Source organism: Oncorhynchus keta, chromosome 8 (assembly GCF_023373465.1).
Source record: "Oncorhynchus keta strain PuntledgeMale-10-30-2019 chromosome 8, Oket_V2, whole genome shotgun sequence".
Taxonomy (NCBI): Eukaryota; Metazoa; Chordata; class Actinopteri; order Salmoniformes; family Salmonidae; genus Oncorhynchus; species Oncorhynchus keta.
In genome coordinates, this window is record NC_068428.1 from 24,523,753 (window position 1) to 24,538,848 (window position 15,096).

At 44.1% G+C, this 15,096-nt stretch overlaps 1 protein-coding gene across 2 annotated transcripts in view; it reads left to right on the forward strand.

Annotated features, from left to right (window-relative positions):
* LOC118372341 (ras-related protein Rab-32-like) overlaps positions 1-13,612 on the forward strand; it is a 46,340-nt gene extending 32,728 nt beyond the window's left edge. For both annotated transcript variants that reach the window (XM_035758189.2, XM_035758188.2), the window contains one exon: positions 12,255-13,612. In XM_035758189.2, the coding sequence (XP_035614082.1) occupies positions 12,255-12,309 (55 nt within the window). In that variant the 3' untranslated portion in view covers positions 12,310-13,612. The remainder of the gene's footprint in view (positions 1-12,254) is intronic.
* The last annotated feature ends 1,484 nt before the right edge of the window (positions 13,613-15,096 follow it).

The window sequence follows — 15,096 nt, forward strand, 5'->3', positions numbered from 1 at the left end:
TTTTAGTTAGGAGAGACAGAAGCATACCCCACCGTGCCACGCTGAGCACTTTTAGTTAGGAGAGACAGAAGCATACCCCACCGTGCCACGCTGAGCACTTTTAGTTAGAGAGACAGAAGCATACCCCACCGTGCCACGCTGAGCACTTTTAGTTAGGAGAGACAGAAGCATACCCCACCGTGCCACGCTGAGCACTTTTAGTTAGGAGAGACAGAAGCATACCCCACCGTGCCACGCTGAGCACTTTTAGTTAGGAGAGACAGAAGCATACCCCACCGTGCCACGCTGAGCACTTTTAGTTAGGAGAGACAGAAGCATACCCCACCGTGCCACGCTGAGCACTTTTAGTTAGGAGAGACAGAAGCATGCCACGCTGAGCACTTTTAGTTAGGAGAGACAGAAGCATACCCCACCGTGCCACGCTGAGCACTTTTAGTTAGGAGAGACAGAAGCATACCCCACCTTGCCACGCTGAGCACTTTTAGTTAGGAGAGACAGAAGCATACCCCATCCGTGCCACGCTGAGCACTTTTAGTTAGGAGAGACAGAAGCATACCCCACCATGCCACGCTGAGCACTTTTAGTTAAGAGAGACAGAAGCATACCCCACCGTGCCACGCTGAGCACTTTTAGTTAGGAGAGACAGAAGCATACCCCATCCGTGCCACGCTGAGCACTTTTAGTTAGGAGAGACAGAAGCATGCCACGCTGAGCACTTTTAGTTAGGAGAGACAGAAGCATACCCCACCGTGCCACGCTGAGCACTTTTAGTTAGGAGAGACAGAAGCATACCCCACCGTGCCACGCTGAGCACTTTTAGTTAGGAGAGACAGAAGCATACCCCACCGTGCCACGCTGAGCACTTTTAGTTAGGAGAGACAGAAGCATACCCCACCGTGCCACACTGAGCACTTTTAGTTAGGAGAGACAGAAGCATACCCCACCGTGCCACACTGAGCACTTTTAGTTAGGAGAGACAGAAGCATACCCCACCGTGCCACGCTGAGCACTTTTAGTTAGGAGAGACAGAAGCATACCCCACCGTGCCACGCTGAGCACTTTTAGTTAGGAGAGACAGAAGCATACCCCACCGTGCCACGCTGAGCACTTTTAGTTAGGAGAGACAGAAGCATACCCCACCGTGCCACGCTGAGCACTTTTAGTTAGGAGAGACAGAAGCATACCGTGCCACGCTGAGCACTTTTAGTTAGGAGAGACAGAAGCATACCCCACCGTGCCACGCTGAGCACTTTTAGTTAGGAGAGACAGAAGCATACCCCACCGTGCCACGCTGAGCACTTTTAGTTAGGAGAGACAGAAGCATGCCCCACCGTGCCACGCTGAACACTTTTAGTTAGGAGAGACAGAAGCATACCCCACCGTGCCACGCTGAGCACTTTTAGTTAGGAGAGACAGAAGCATACCCCACCGTGCCACGCTGAGCACTTTTAGTTAGGAGAGACAGAAGCATACCCCACCGTGCCACGCTGAGCACTTTTAGTTAGGAGAGACAGAAGCATACCCCACCGTGCCACGCTGAGCACTTTTAGTTAGGAGAGACAGAAGCATACCCCACCGTGCCACGCTGAGCACTTTTAGTTAGGAGAGACAGAAGCATACCCCACCGTGCCACGCTGAGCACTTTTAGTTAGGAGAGACAGAAGCATACCCCTGAGCACTTTTAGTTAGCCACGCTGCCACGCTGAGCACTTTTAGTTAGGAGAGACAGAAGCATACCCCACCGTGCCACGCTGAGCACTTTTAGTTAGGAGAGACAGAAGCATACCCCACCGTGCCACGCTGAGCACTTTTAGTTAGGAGAGACAGAAGCATACCCCACCGTGCCACGCTGAGCACTTTTAGTTAGGAGAGACAGAAGCATACCCCACCGTGCCACGCTGAGCACTTTTAGTTAGGAGAGACAGAAGCATACCCCACCGTGCCACGCTGAGCACTTTTAGTTAGGAGAGACAGAAGCATACCCCACCGTGCCACGCTGAGCACTTTTAGTTAGGAGAGACAGAAGCATACCCCACCGTGCCACGCTGAGCCGTGCCACGCTGAGCACTTTTAGTTAGGAGAGACAGAAGCATACCCCACCGTGCCACGCTGAGCACTTTTAGTTAGGAGAGACAGAAGCATACCCCACCGTGCCACGCTGAGCACTTTTAGTTAGGAGAGACAGAAGCATGCCCCACCGTGCCACGCTGAGCACTTTTAGTTAGGAGAGACAGAAGCATACCCCACCGTGCCACGCTGAGCACTTTTAGTTAGGAGAGACAGAAGCATACCCCACCGTGCCACGCTGAGCACTTTTAGTTAGGAGAGACAGAAGCATACCCCACCGTGCCACGCTGAGCACTTTTAGTTAGGAGAGACAGAAGCATACCCCACCGTGCCACGCTGAGCACTTTTAGTTAGGAGAGACAGAAGCATACCCCACCGTGCCACGCTGAGCACTTTTAGTTAGGAGAGACAGAAGCATACCCCACCGTGCCACGCTGAGCACTTTTAGTTAGGAGAGACAGAAGCATACCCCACCGTGCCACGCTGAGCACTTTTAGTTAGGAGAGACAGAAGCATACCCCACCGTGCCACGCTGAGCACTTTTAGTTAGGAGAGACAGAAGCATACCCCACCGTGCCACGCTGAGCACTTTTAGTTAGGAGAGACAGAAGCATACCCCACCGTGCCACGCTGAGCACTTTTAGTTAGGAGAGACAGAAGCATACCCCACTGTGCCACGCTGAGTACTTTTAGTTAGGAGAGACAGAAGCATACCCCACCGTGCCACGCTGAGCACTTTTAGTTAGGAGAGACAGAAGCATACCCCACCGTGCCACGCTGAGCACTTTTAGTTAGGAGAGACAGAAGCATACCCCACCGTGCCACGCTGAGCACTTTTAGTTAGGAGAGACAGAAGCATACCCCACCGTGCCACGCTGAGCACTTTTAGTTAGGAGAGACAGAAGCATACCCCACCGTGCCACGCTGAGCACTTTTAGTTAGGAGAGACAGAAGCATACCCCACCGTGCCACGCTGAGCACTTTTAGTTAGGAGAGACAGAAGCATACCCCACCGTGCCACGCTGAGCACTTTTAGTTAGGAGAGACAGAAGCATACCCCACCGTGCCACGCTGAGCACTTTTAGTTAGGAGAGACAGAAGCATACCCCACCGTGCCACGCTGAGCACTTTTAGTTAGGAGAGACAGAAGCATACCCCACCGTGCCATGCTGAGCACTTTTAGTTAGGAGAGACAGAAGCATACCCCACCGTGCCACGCTGAGCACTTTTAGTTAGAGACAGAAGCATACCCCACCGTGCCACGCTGAGCACTTTTAGTTAGGAGAGACAGAAGCATACCCCACCGTGCCACGCTGAGCACTTTTAGTTAGGAGAGACAGAAGCATACCCCACCGTGCCACGCTGAGCACTTTTAGTTAGGAGAGACAGAAGCATACCCCACCGTGCCACGCTGAGCACTTTTAGTTAGGAGAGACAGAAGCATACCCCACCGTGCCACGCTGAGCACTTTTAGTTAGGAGAGACAGAAGCATACCCCACCGTGCCACGCTGAGCACTTTTAGTTAGGAGAGACAGAAGCATACCGTGCCACGCTGAGCACTTTTAGTTAGGAGAGACAGAAGCATACCGTGCCACGCTGAGCACTTTTAGTTAGGAGAGACAGAAGCGTGCCCCACCGTGCCACGCTGAGCACTTTTAGTTAGGAGAGACAGAAGCATACCACACCGTGCCACGCTGAGCACTTTTAGTTAGGAGAGACAGAAGCATGCCACACCGTGCCACGCTGAACACTTTTAGTTAGGAGAGACGGAAGCATACCCCACCGTGCCACGCTGAGCACTTTTAGTTAGGAGAGACGGAAGCATACCCCACCGTGCCACGCTGAGCACTTTTAGTTAGGAGAGACAGAAGCATGCTCGCCAACAGTTCCAGCCAGCATCACAATAACAACCAAAATGGAAGCTGTCTTCAACGCCATTCCAATATATGTTAAAGGCCTTCAATTGAGTGCTTTTCCTCATCTGAAAACACTATTTTGTTTGACAACTTAAAGGAGGTTGTTAGGCAAGGCCTTTAGGGATAAATTAAATTAGGGGTCAGTGAGTAGGATTTAGTTAGTTTGTGTATGTACAGTCGTATGAAAACGTTTGGGCACTCCTGACAATTTCCATACTTTCCATTTATAAATATTGGGTGTTTGGATCAGCAATTTCATTTTGATCTATCAAATAACTGATGGACACAGTAATATTTCAGTAGTGAAATTAGGTTTATTGGATTAACAGAAAATGTGCAATATTCATCAAAACAAAATTAGACAGGTGCATAAATTTGGGCACCCCAATAGAAAAATCACATAGCCTTCTATCTAGTATAGCATATATAGCATATCTAGTATAGCCTTCTTTTGCTAAAATAACAGCCTCTAGACGCTTCCCATAGCCTCTAATGAGTGTCTGGATTCTGGATGAAGGTATTTTGGACCATTCCTCCTCACAAAACATCTCCAGTTCAGTTAGGTTTGATGGTTGCCGAGCATGGACAGCCCGCTTCAAATCATCCCACAGATTCTCAATGATATTCAGGTCTGGGGACTGGGATGGCCATTCCAGAACATTGTACTTGTTCCTCTGCATAAATGCCCGGGTAGATTTTGAGCAGTGTTTTGGGTCGTTGTCTTGTTGAAATATCCAGCCCCGGCGTAACTTCAACTTTGTGACTGATTCTTCAACATTATTCCCAAGAATCTGCTGATATTGAGTGGAATCCATGCGACCCTCAACTTTAACAAGATTCCCAGTACCGGCACTGGCCACACAGCCCCACAGCATGATGGAACCCCCACCAAATGTTACTGTGGGAAGCAAGTGTTTTTCTTGGAACGCTGTGTTCTTTTGCCGCCATGCATAACGTCCCATGTTATGACCAAATAACTCAATCTTTGTTTCATCAGTCCACAGCACCTTATTCCAAAATGAAGCTGGCTTGTCCAAATGTGCATTAGCATACCTCAAGTGACTCTGTGTGTGGCCTGTGTGCAGAAAAGGCTTCTTCCTCATCACTCTCCCATACAGCTTCTCCTTGTGCAAAGTGCGCTGAATTGTTGAACGAAGAAAAGTGACTCCATCTTCAGCAAGATGATGTTGTAGGTCTTTGGAGGTGGTCTGTGGGTTGTTTTTGAGCGTTCTCACCATCCTTCGTCTTTGCCTCTCCGATATTTTACTTCTGGCCTTAACAAGAACTGTGCCTGTGGTCTTCCATTTCCTCACTATGTTCCTCACAGTGGACACTGACAGCTTAAATCTCTGCGATAGCTTTTTGTAGCCTTCCTCTAAACCATAATGTTGAACAATCTTTGTTTTCAGGTCATTTGGGAGTTGTTTTGTGGCCCCCATGTTTCCACTCTTCAGAGGAGAGTCAAAGAGAACAACAACTTGCAATTGGCCACCTTAAATACCTTTTCTCATGATTGGATGCACTTGTCTATGAAGTTCAAGACTTAATGAACTCACCAAACCAACTGTGTTTTCCAATTAATCAGTGCTAAGTAGTTACAGGTATTCAAATCAACAGAATGACTTGACTGATTTAATTTCATACAACTTAATATTGCTACACTAAAAATCTTTGTCTGGACAATACCCCAGTACTCAGCTTTTATTAGAAAATGAATGGCATGCCACTGTGATCATTTTCTGTGACAACAGAGTAAATTATTATGCAGCCTCAGAGGGGTGCCCAAACTTTTTCATATGACAGTATGTATGCTGAACAAAAATATAAACGCAACATGTAAAGTGTTGGTCCCATGTTTCATGAGCTGAAATAAAAGATCCCAGAAATGTTCCATATGCACAAAAAGCTTATTTATCTAAACTGTTGTGCACAAAAATTCTTTACATCCCTGTAAAAGAACATTTCTCCTTTGCCAATCCATCCCCCTGGCATCTCCATCCATGTGGCATATCAAGAAGCTGATTAAACAGCATGATCATTACACAGGTGCACCTTGTGCTGGTTACAATAAAATGTGCAGTTTAGTCGCACAACACAATGTCATCTGTTTTCACTTTGTCATTATGGGGTATTGTGTGTATTGATAAGGAAAAAATATATAATTGAATCCATATTAGAATAAGGCTGTCACGTAACAAAATGTGGAAAAAGGGGTCTGTATACTTTCCGAATGTACTGCAATCGGCTCTCTGTGTGTAAATTAGGTCAACTGGGGTCTGCCTGTCATGAAGCATTGGAGTCCATGTCCCCCTGCAGTGTCCCTGTCCCCGACACACAGTAGCACCATTCCAGACAGACACTGTACCAGGTCTGAGCAAGGGGTCACACACACCAATGAAACAATATGGTGTATGTGTTTGAGCAGAGTTTGCTTAGGCAGTTGTAGCATTTATGCGTGCACACACACACACACACACACACACACACACACACACAGGGACATCCCCATTCCCTAGCCCAGTGGTTTCCAACCTTTTTAGGTTACTGCACCACCAACAGATGTTTTCTCTGCATGGAGAACCCCTGAAGTACCCCTTCCTATGCATTTTACCAGTAGGTCTATGGCCTTATGAGTCTTCTCAAGTACCCCCAGTGGATAGGTAGTCCTGGTTGGGAACCACTGCGCTAGCCCATGGGGAGACCTTTTAGAGCCACACAAACTCTGTCTTTATCAGCTTTGAGGATGTGATACCCTCAGCGTTTCCCAGCTCTAATCCTGAGCTGTTAGACCTGTAAGAGCGTAGACATGTCCTTTGACTGATCATAGCGTTTGCCACTAGAAACCAAAGCAGGCCACTGCTATTTCAGCCCCATCTCTGCTATAGGAGAGAATTCCTCCCTGCAGAATCGGTCAAGTCCAACCTTATACAGATACTCATAATAGGCCATCATGTGTTGAATCTTGTAGCACAATCCATATCCAATGTAAAATGGCCTTCATAAAGCCACCCTTATTGTTGCAACAGCTTGATGGTCAAATACTGATGTACTGTAGAAGGTTCTGTGCTTTAAACTTGATTTCCTGTGTAATTTCTCATAGGATCACCTATTAACCTTCATTGTGAGAAAGACTATCTATGTCTGTTCAAAGCCTTGAGAATTGTGTGTGTGTGTGTGGAATTGTATGCAGTAAGCACTTCTGTCAAACAGTTCAACAGAATGGCAAACATTAGCCTTCAGGAAATTTCAGCCTTCGTGAAACGCAAAATGTCCCTGCTTGCTGAATTTACTTTTCTGTCATCACCTGCAGCTGTGCATACACATGTGTGTGTTCATGTGAGTGACAGAAGGTGTGCTAGTACCCAGCATGCACCAGCACATGTTCCTGAGATAAATAACTCTATTAGGGGACATAACTCAGATGGTTGGCATGGAGCTCTGGCTGTGAAGGCACGTACCACACGTGTGTTTTAGAGACATGTCTGCTCTTATTTTGTGCTGAACCTCTATTCCAACAACCATCTCCTTAAATATGAGACTCAAGGGAAATATCACTCTCTCTTTCTGCTTCTCGCTGTCTTTCTCTATTTACCTCTCTCCATCAGTCCCCCTCCTTCTCTCCCTTTCTCCTTCCCTTCCTCGTCTGTCTTTCTCTCCCTCTAACATGAAAGGCTCTCTGAAGAGCTCACCAGCCTCATGTTTCTGAATTACTGAGGAATTCTGAAGAAACTACTTGGCTCTAGGGAACCGACCGCAGATAGACTGTAGCAACCAGGAAAAATAGACTCAAAACAACAAACAAAACGCTAGTTGAACTTGTTACAAGACAAAGTATACCACCCCACGTTCATGGACACACATGCAGTTTGCACAATCATTTGCCCTAGACATTCACACTTCAGTTGATGCTCAGTAATGCGTTGGCCACGTTAGCCATACAGGATTCATCTTTTTATTATACTTTTTTTTGTATTGAATTATCAAAACATACAATCTACCTGCAATGTAGCCACTCAACAATTACATTTAGTCATCTAGCAGACACTCCCATCCAGAGCGACCCACAGGAGCAACCAGGGTCAAGTGCCCCTCCCCACACAGTTCACCGAGAGATGCCCCTCAACCATCCGAGATCTCCCCTTCCATTACTATATGGACTTCGCTTTGTGCACGGGGCATGCTGAAGCAGAAAGGGCCTTCCCCAAACTGTTGCCACAAAGTTGGGAGCACAGAATCGTCTAGAATGTCATTGTATGCTGTAGGAACTAAGGAGCCTAGCCCAAACCATGAAAAACAGCCCCAGACCATTATTCCTACTCCACCACTCTTTATAGTTGGCACTATGCATTGGAGAAGGTAGTGATCTCCTGGCATCCGCCAAACTCAGATTTGTCCTTCGGACTGCCAGATGGTGATGCGTGATTTATCACTCCAGAGAACTCGTTTCCACTGCTCCAGAGTCCAATGGCAGCAAGCTTTATACCACTCTAGCCGATGCTTGGCATTGCGCATGGTGATCCTAGGCTTGTGTGCGGCTGCTCGGTCATGGAAACCCATTTCATAAAGCTCCCGATGAACAGTTCTTGTGCTGACATTTCTTCCAGAGGGAGTTTGGAACTCGGTAGTGAGTTGCAACCGAGGACAGACAATTTTTACTCGCTTCAGCACTCGGCGGTCAAGTTCTGTGAGCTTGTGTGGCCTACCACTTCGCGGCTGAGCTGCTGTTGCTCCTAGACGTTTCCACTTCACAATAACAGCACTTACAGTTGACCGGGGCAGCTCTAGCAGGGCAGAAATGTTACGAACTGACTTGTTGGAAAGGTGGCATATGACGGTGCCACATTGAAAGTCACTGAGCTTTTCAGTAAGGCCATTCTATTGTCATTGTTTGTCTATGGAGATTGCAGGGATGTGTGCTCAATTTTATACATCTGTCAAAAATGGATGTGACTGAAATAGACGATTCCACTAATTTGAAATGGTGTACACATACTTTTGTATATATAGTGTATCTTTCAACAATGCTGTGATGTTTAACATGCAGTTTGAATCTGTCAAATAGTATAATCCACAGATTGTGAGTTGAAGATAAATACTTAGTATATTAGTAATTTACTGAACAGGTCTCTCCAAATCTCCCAACAATGCTATTTCTACAGTCAATTTTACATTTAATATTATGCTTTTTCAGTCATTCCTGAACCTGAAACCAGAAACAGGCTACCTGAGGGCAATACCAGACAAATGGTCTATTGATTCAGTACAACAAAATCTGCAGAGCTGCTGTGATTCTATGCCCCAAATATTCAAGAATTTTCTATATATAGTTTTAGCTAAAAAGCACAAAGTCTTGAATCTTGCAACGTTTTATATATCAACTCATACACCTTGTACCATGTAAATCGGTATCTCAAAAATCTCTTCCCAGCTATTTTGCAATCTGTATGGCACAGCCATCAACATCCTGGTCCTCAAAATGAAACCGGTATACTTTCCTATTTATTATATTTTTGTTATTCTGACAGTTTTGTTTTGGGGGGGTAGTGCTGTAATCTTGGATTGAGCAGACCTTCCCATACAATTCCGATAGCTCCATGAAAGACAGAACTCTACCATTCTAATATAATTTAAAAACAAAATAATTATTTGTTAAAATATATTTTCTGGGGGAAGAAATTGCTCTGCATTGCTGGTTTGAAAAAGAGATACTTTGAACAAGGTTTCATTTTCAATTAATCGAAAATGAGACAGCAATCTGCACAAAGGCAATTTTTAAACAAGGGATGAGCTTTTCTTAGTATCTACTTGAGAACCATTTTGGGTTAAAGTAAAACTTTTGTATAAGTGAAGCTTTGAGGTTTAGTGCTTTTACATTTAATAATCTCAGCCTACCCAGTTCATATTAATTTTATAGATAGGCACGCTTCATCTTGTCTGGTTTAGCATCCCAGATAAAGTGAAATATGATTTGAATAACGAATCAGGAGTAGGCAGCGCCATAAGTGAGTAAACTAAGATATGACTAAGGAGTTAATCTGTGTAATTTTCCCATTAAATAGACAGGTATTTACCTCAGGATCTTGTCTATTTTTACTAGTTTTCTATTGAAATTCATTGTAGAGAGCTTATTTATAGCTTTTGTGAAATGAATACCAAGTACATCTACTTCACCGTCAGCCCATTTATAGGTAAGCTGCAGGGTAATATAAAAATGTTGTGTTTTTAAAGATAAAATACATAATATGGTACACTTAGCATAATTAGGTTTTAGTCCAGAGAGGCTAGAAAAGTTATCTTCAATGAGACATTTCAGAGATCTTGCTTGCAGACTTAATATAGAACTTCAGTCAACGGCATACATGGACACCTTTGTTTTTAAGCCTTGGATTTCTAATCCTCTAATATTGTTATTTGATCTGATTTTAATAGCTAGCATTTCGAAGGCCATAATGAATAGATATGGTGACCACGGACAACCTTGTTTAACTCCTCTTCACAGTTCAAAACTATCTGAGAAGTAGCCGCTATTTACTATTTTACACATGGGTTTGCTATACATTTGAAGAAGAGACTCACCAAGATTAGGAAAAATCCAGGCATTTATATATATATACAATCCATATATAAAAAGCCTTTAAAAAATATTCTATGAATACCAGGCCTGGCTTCTTAGATGTTTCTTCTTCTATTTCTAGTAGTTGTTATACAGTATATTGTCTCCAATGTATCATTCATGTAAAAAAAAAACTGTCTGATCAGGATGAATAAAATATGGTATAACCTCTAATTCTGAGTGTTAGGCATTTCACTACAGTGAACATTTAAACATTTACTGTGAACACTGAGGCTGTACCTGCTTTTAAGTTAAAATTTTAACAGTGGCCAAGTAGGCGACTGGCTATTTGATCATAATGTAGGCCTACCAGAGTGTTGCCTACTATCAAAAACAATGGCTAAAATGCATCCCGTAACATTTTAACATGGAAATAGCTGTTCTCATTCAGCCTAAAGTAGCAGCCAATGTGTTGTGTTCAATGTAGGCCTACATTCCATGAGACTTTTGGAGAAAAAAAAACATGCAGAGCTTGACATTAACCTGTTTATCCACTTGTCTTTCAGACAAGGTGACTGAAAATGTTGTTTGATGCAAGAAACCGCTTTACAAAGTAAAATGCATTATTTTCATGCCCTATGAGCTAAATCTGCACTTGTGGCTACATGCAGCTCTCGCTTTGATCTTAAAACAAGTGCATCTACTCACAACCGCTCATGCTGTAAACACAGTCCAGTTCAATGTAAATGGCACAGATCCAATAATGGCAATGGTCTATTTGCATATAGGCCTACTGCAGCTCTGAATTGTTTATGCCACACTGGTCTGTGTAGACGAGTATGGGCTGAGTAGTGCATGTCAATGCAATAGAATCCTACTCCGATGCGTTCTGCCTACAACAACATCTCTTGCATAGTTCATTTGTTTTGGTATGTTGCATTGAAAGTGGGTAATATTGAGCTGATTCGATCACAATTGCCACAGTAAAGGGAAACGTCGATTAGTGTTGATTTAACAAGAAGTGGTCACAATGCAAGCCGAGATCTACGATTGACCCACAGTTCCACACGGTGACATGATATCATTGACGTGACGTGCAAATGAGCAATAGAAAACCGATTGCGCAATTGTTTTGTGCGGGGGCCCTGTGCCGCCCCCGGCACGATGGCGGCTGTCCATGTCTCCTATACCTAAATCCGCCACTGCTCTATGGGCTAATATTTCTCTGCGGCAGTCCCGGGGGCGCGTGCACAGCTTAGAGGGAAAATTGGTCACCCTCTGAAGCGTTGGCCAAGCATTCAGAAGCACGCCTCAGGCTACAGTCCCTAAAGGTTGGGGAAGGCACACGGGTCACATGACTTTCTGTGACATCTTGTGGTCAGGACATCAACTGTTAGTTCCATAATTTTTTTAATTTTCTCTACCATAAACTTCATCCATATGTCATGGGGAAGGTGGTCATCTTGAGTTGACAGCTGAGAATATAACATCTTTTACTTGGATAGAGGAGAAAGCTAGAGAAATAACCAGTGGTTTATATATTTTTTTGACTAATGTTCTGTGTAACAAATGGATGCGGCCAAACCGGTTTCACCAATGTTGCACCTCATTAGGTAACTGCCAAAACCAATATCCCCCAGCAACTGTATTCGTGTTTTCATGTGAATTGATATGACCTTTAACCCTAAGCCTGTTGACTTTGTTTTACCTTTCCCAGGACAACATCAACGTGGATGAGGCAGCTCGGTTCCTGGTGGAGAACATCCTGCTGAATGACAAGGGCCTGCCGTACGAGGAGAGCAACGGAGACCGCATCAAACTGGACCAGGAGACTATGGCTGCCGAGAGTAAGTCAGGCTGCTGCTAGCAGTGAGGACTCCTTCTGTGTCCACCCTCCGGCTTGCACCCCAGCCCACCTCACACAGAAGGCCTAGAGGTCAAGGACTGGGTCTCCGAGCCCCCCCTACCGCAGCCCCCATCTTCTGTCTCTACTATCACAACAGGGGCTGCTGTTCAGGGAGGGTGTGACCCTGAACCCAATTCCTCACTCCAAGCTGTCATTACTATGGACTTCCTAACTTCTAACCCCCCCTATGAGGAAGGGGTACTGTCCAGGGAGTGGGTCCCGGCAGATCTCAACCCACTGACTCTGGACCCTGCCAACCCCATCCCAACACCCCACGTTTCCCCCCTCCTTGCCCCCAGACGTGATCTAGTGCCCTCCCTGATGCTCTGTGTTATGAGGCTCTGGTTGTGGAAGACAGAGGAGCACCCTGATGGAGGTGACATTAGATATAGAAACTTACCCTCTTACCATTACCAGTATGTTCTCATTGTTCTGACACTGTTGTCACAATCACGCATGTAACTGTCATGTTTCATATGGTGCCAAGAGGTTTAAAAAGAATAATGTTAAGGTGTAAACAAAGGTGGGACTAAGGCTGTGGTATAACTAATACGTTTTTGTCTGTTTTTTATCATGATGATCTGTGTAATGTTTGAGTGTTCTAGACAATGCTAGTCACACAAATAAGTCTTGAAAGAAAAAAAACAGAGGGTACCATAGGATAGATCAGTTTTAATATTGCAGATAATTTGATAGAACCTAAAATCTAATAGTTTGCATAATTTCTAATCCTGTTTATTTTTACCCAACACTACCACCCCTCCCCAGATTGGAGTAAACTCACGAACCACAATACTTTATCTGCTCAACAATACTTATACTGCTACTTACAGCTTTCACATGTCCGGTGCATGTAGTTAACTAATTATACATATATTCCTCATTTCCTCTTTCTGCAGTTGCTGGATTTTCACTTGATGTCTTTGTGATAGATGTACTCTTTCGTACTAAGAGGTGTATTTTTTTAAACATTGTGTTTGATCATGGATGTATAATTCCTTGTGAGGTACAAAAAGCATCAGGCAGGGGAGTGAACCATCCCTCTGCCCAGGTAGTTGAGTATCATAGGCAAGTGTAAATTCTTTTTTTAAGTGCTGGGTCTATTAAATGTATGTGACATTATACATTGAATCAACTACAAGAACGAAAAATAAAACATTTTAATTGCATGTTTTGTCGTCTTGGCTTAATCCTTTATTAGTGACAATATTTAACAGAATTTAATTGAAAGTGTGTGTTAATGAAAACACTAGTAGGAGGTGATCCCTCAAGGCTCAACATAGGAGGAACTGAATGTGATCAGAGAAATGGAAATTCACGTTATAAAATGTTTCACAACATAATTCGCTGGTCTCGTGTGTGTGTGTGTGTGTGTGTGTGTGTGTGTGTGTGTGTGTGTGTGTGTGTGTGTGTGAGGCATGGCCATGCGGTATCACTTAGGGGAGGCTGTGTGTTTGTGTGATAGTCATCAGACTGTTCTGCTCACCGCTGCAGCTCGTGCTCTCCCATGCTCTTATTATTACCAGAAAAGAAACCAACGTCAAAGGCCTCCAGGACACACACACACTCAGCAATGTCTACTACTGCCCATTCACTTCCTCACTGACTTCCGCTCATTTATACTGTAAAACAGTACTGGTCTATCAGTGCCAGTTCAACAAAACTAAGCCTCTGATTACTTTTATAAAGTGGACACAAGTGTAATTTTACAAAGGCAAAATGTACACTAGACCTACTTGCTACTTCCCCCATATACAGTAAAGCTGTTTTCACATTATGCCAAGTTGGCTGATACTTAAACACACTCCAGCAGTGTCCCTTAATTTAGTAATAACAATAATGCTTTTAACTACCCAATGTAATGTATACAAAAGTACATTTTGCTACATTCCCTTCTGTTTTGATTTGAATGCATAGCTTTGACTACTCAAATAGTCAATGTTATCTTTATAGGATATGTTTTAAGTAGCCAATTAATGTTTTATTTAAGAAATTGCAACAGTCAAATTAATCTAATTAATGAAAATACCCAGAAACAGACAAGGAAACAGTCTTTCTATTTTGACCAGTGGCATTCCTTTAGTCAGCAGGAGCCAAACATAAATGGAAAATTAGATTAGGCCTGCACACGAGTACAATAGGCCTATATAAATCTGAGTGAAATACAGAATTTTAAAAAGCTATTTTATTTTAATGCACACTTCTTTTCTTCTCAGTGTATCTGGTCAGTGTATGAAAAGTCCCCCATAAATGTTAAAGGGAAGAGAGGAAAGGGATCTAGCAGAGTTTTACCAAATTTAAATATGCATGAAGGCAGATGCAAGTCATTTGACAAGATGGGGTAACTGCATCCCAATATGGCAACCGGAGTATGGACAAGTGGGTGTGTCGAAAGGAAAGTTGTGGGTGTGTGCAAAGGAAAGTAGTAGTGGGTGTGTCGAAAGGAAAGTTGTGGGTGTGTTGAAAGGAAAGTAGTAGTGGGCGTGTGTCCCTTATCTCACCTCACTTGCTCACATCGAATTTAGACTTGTTTTTGTACTGTATTATTGACTGTATGATTGTTTTACTCCATGTGTAACTGTGTTGTATGTGTCGAACTGCTTTGCTTTATTGTGGCCAGGTCTCAGTTGTAAATGAGAACTGGTTCTCAACT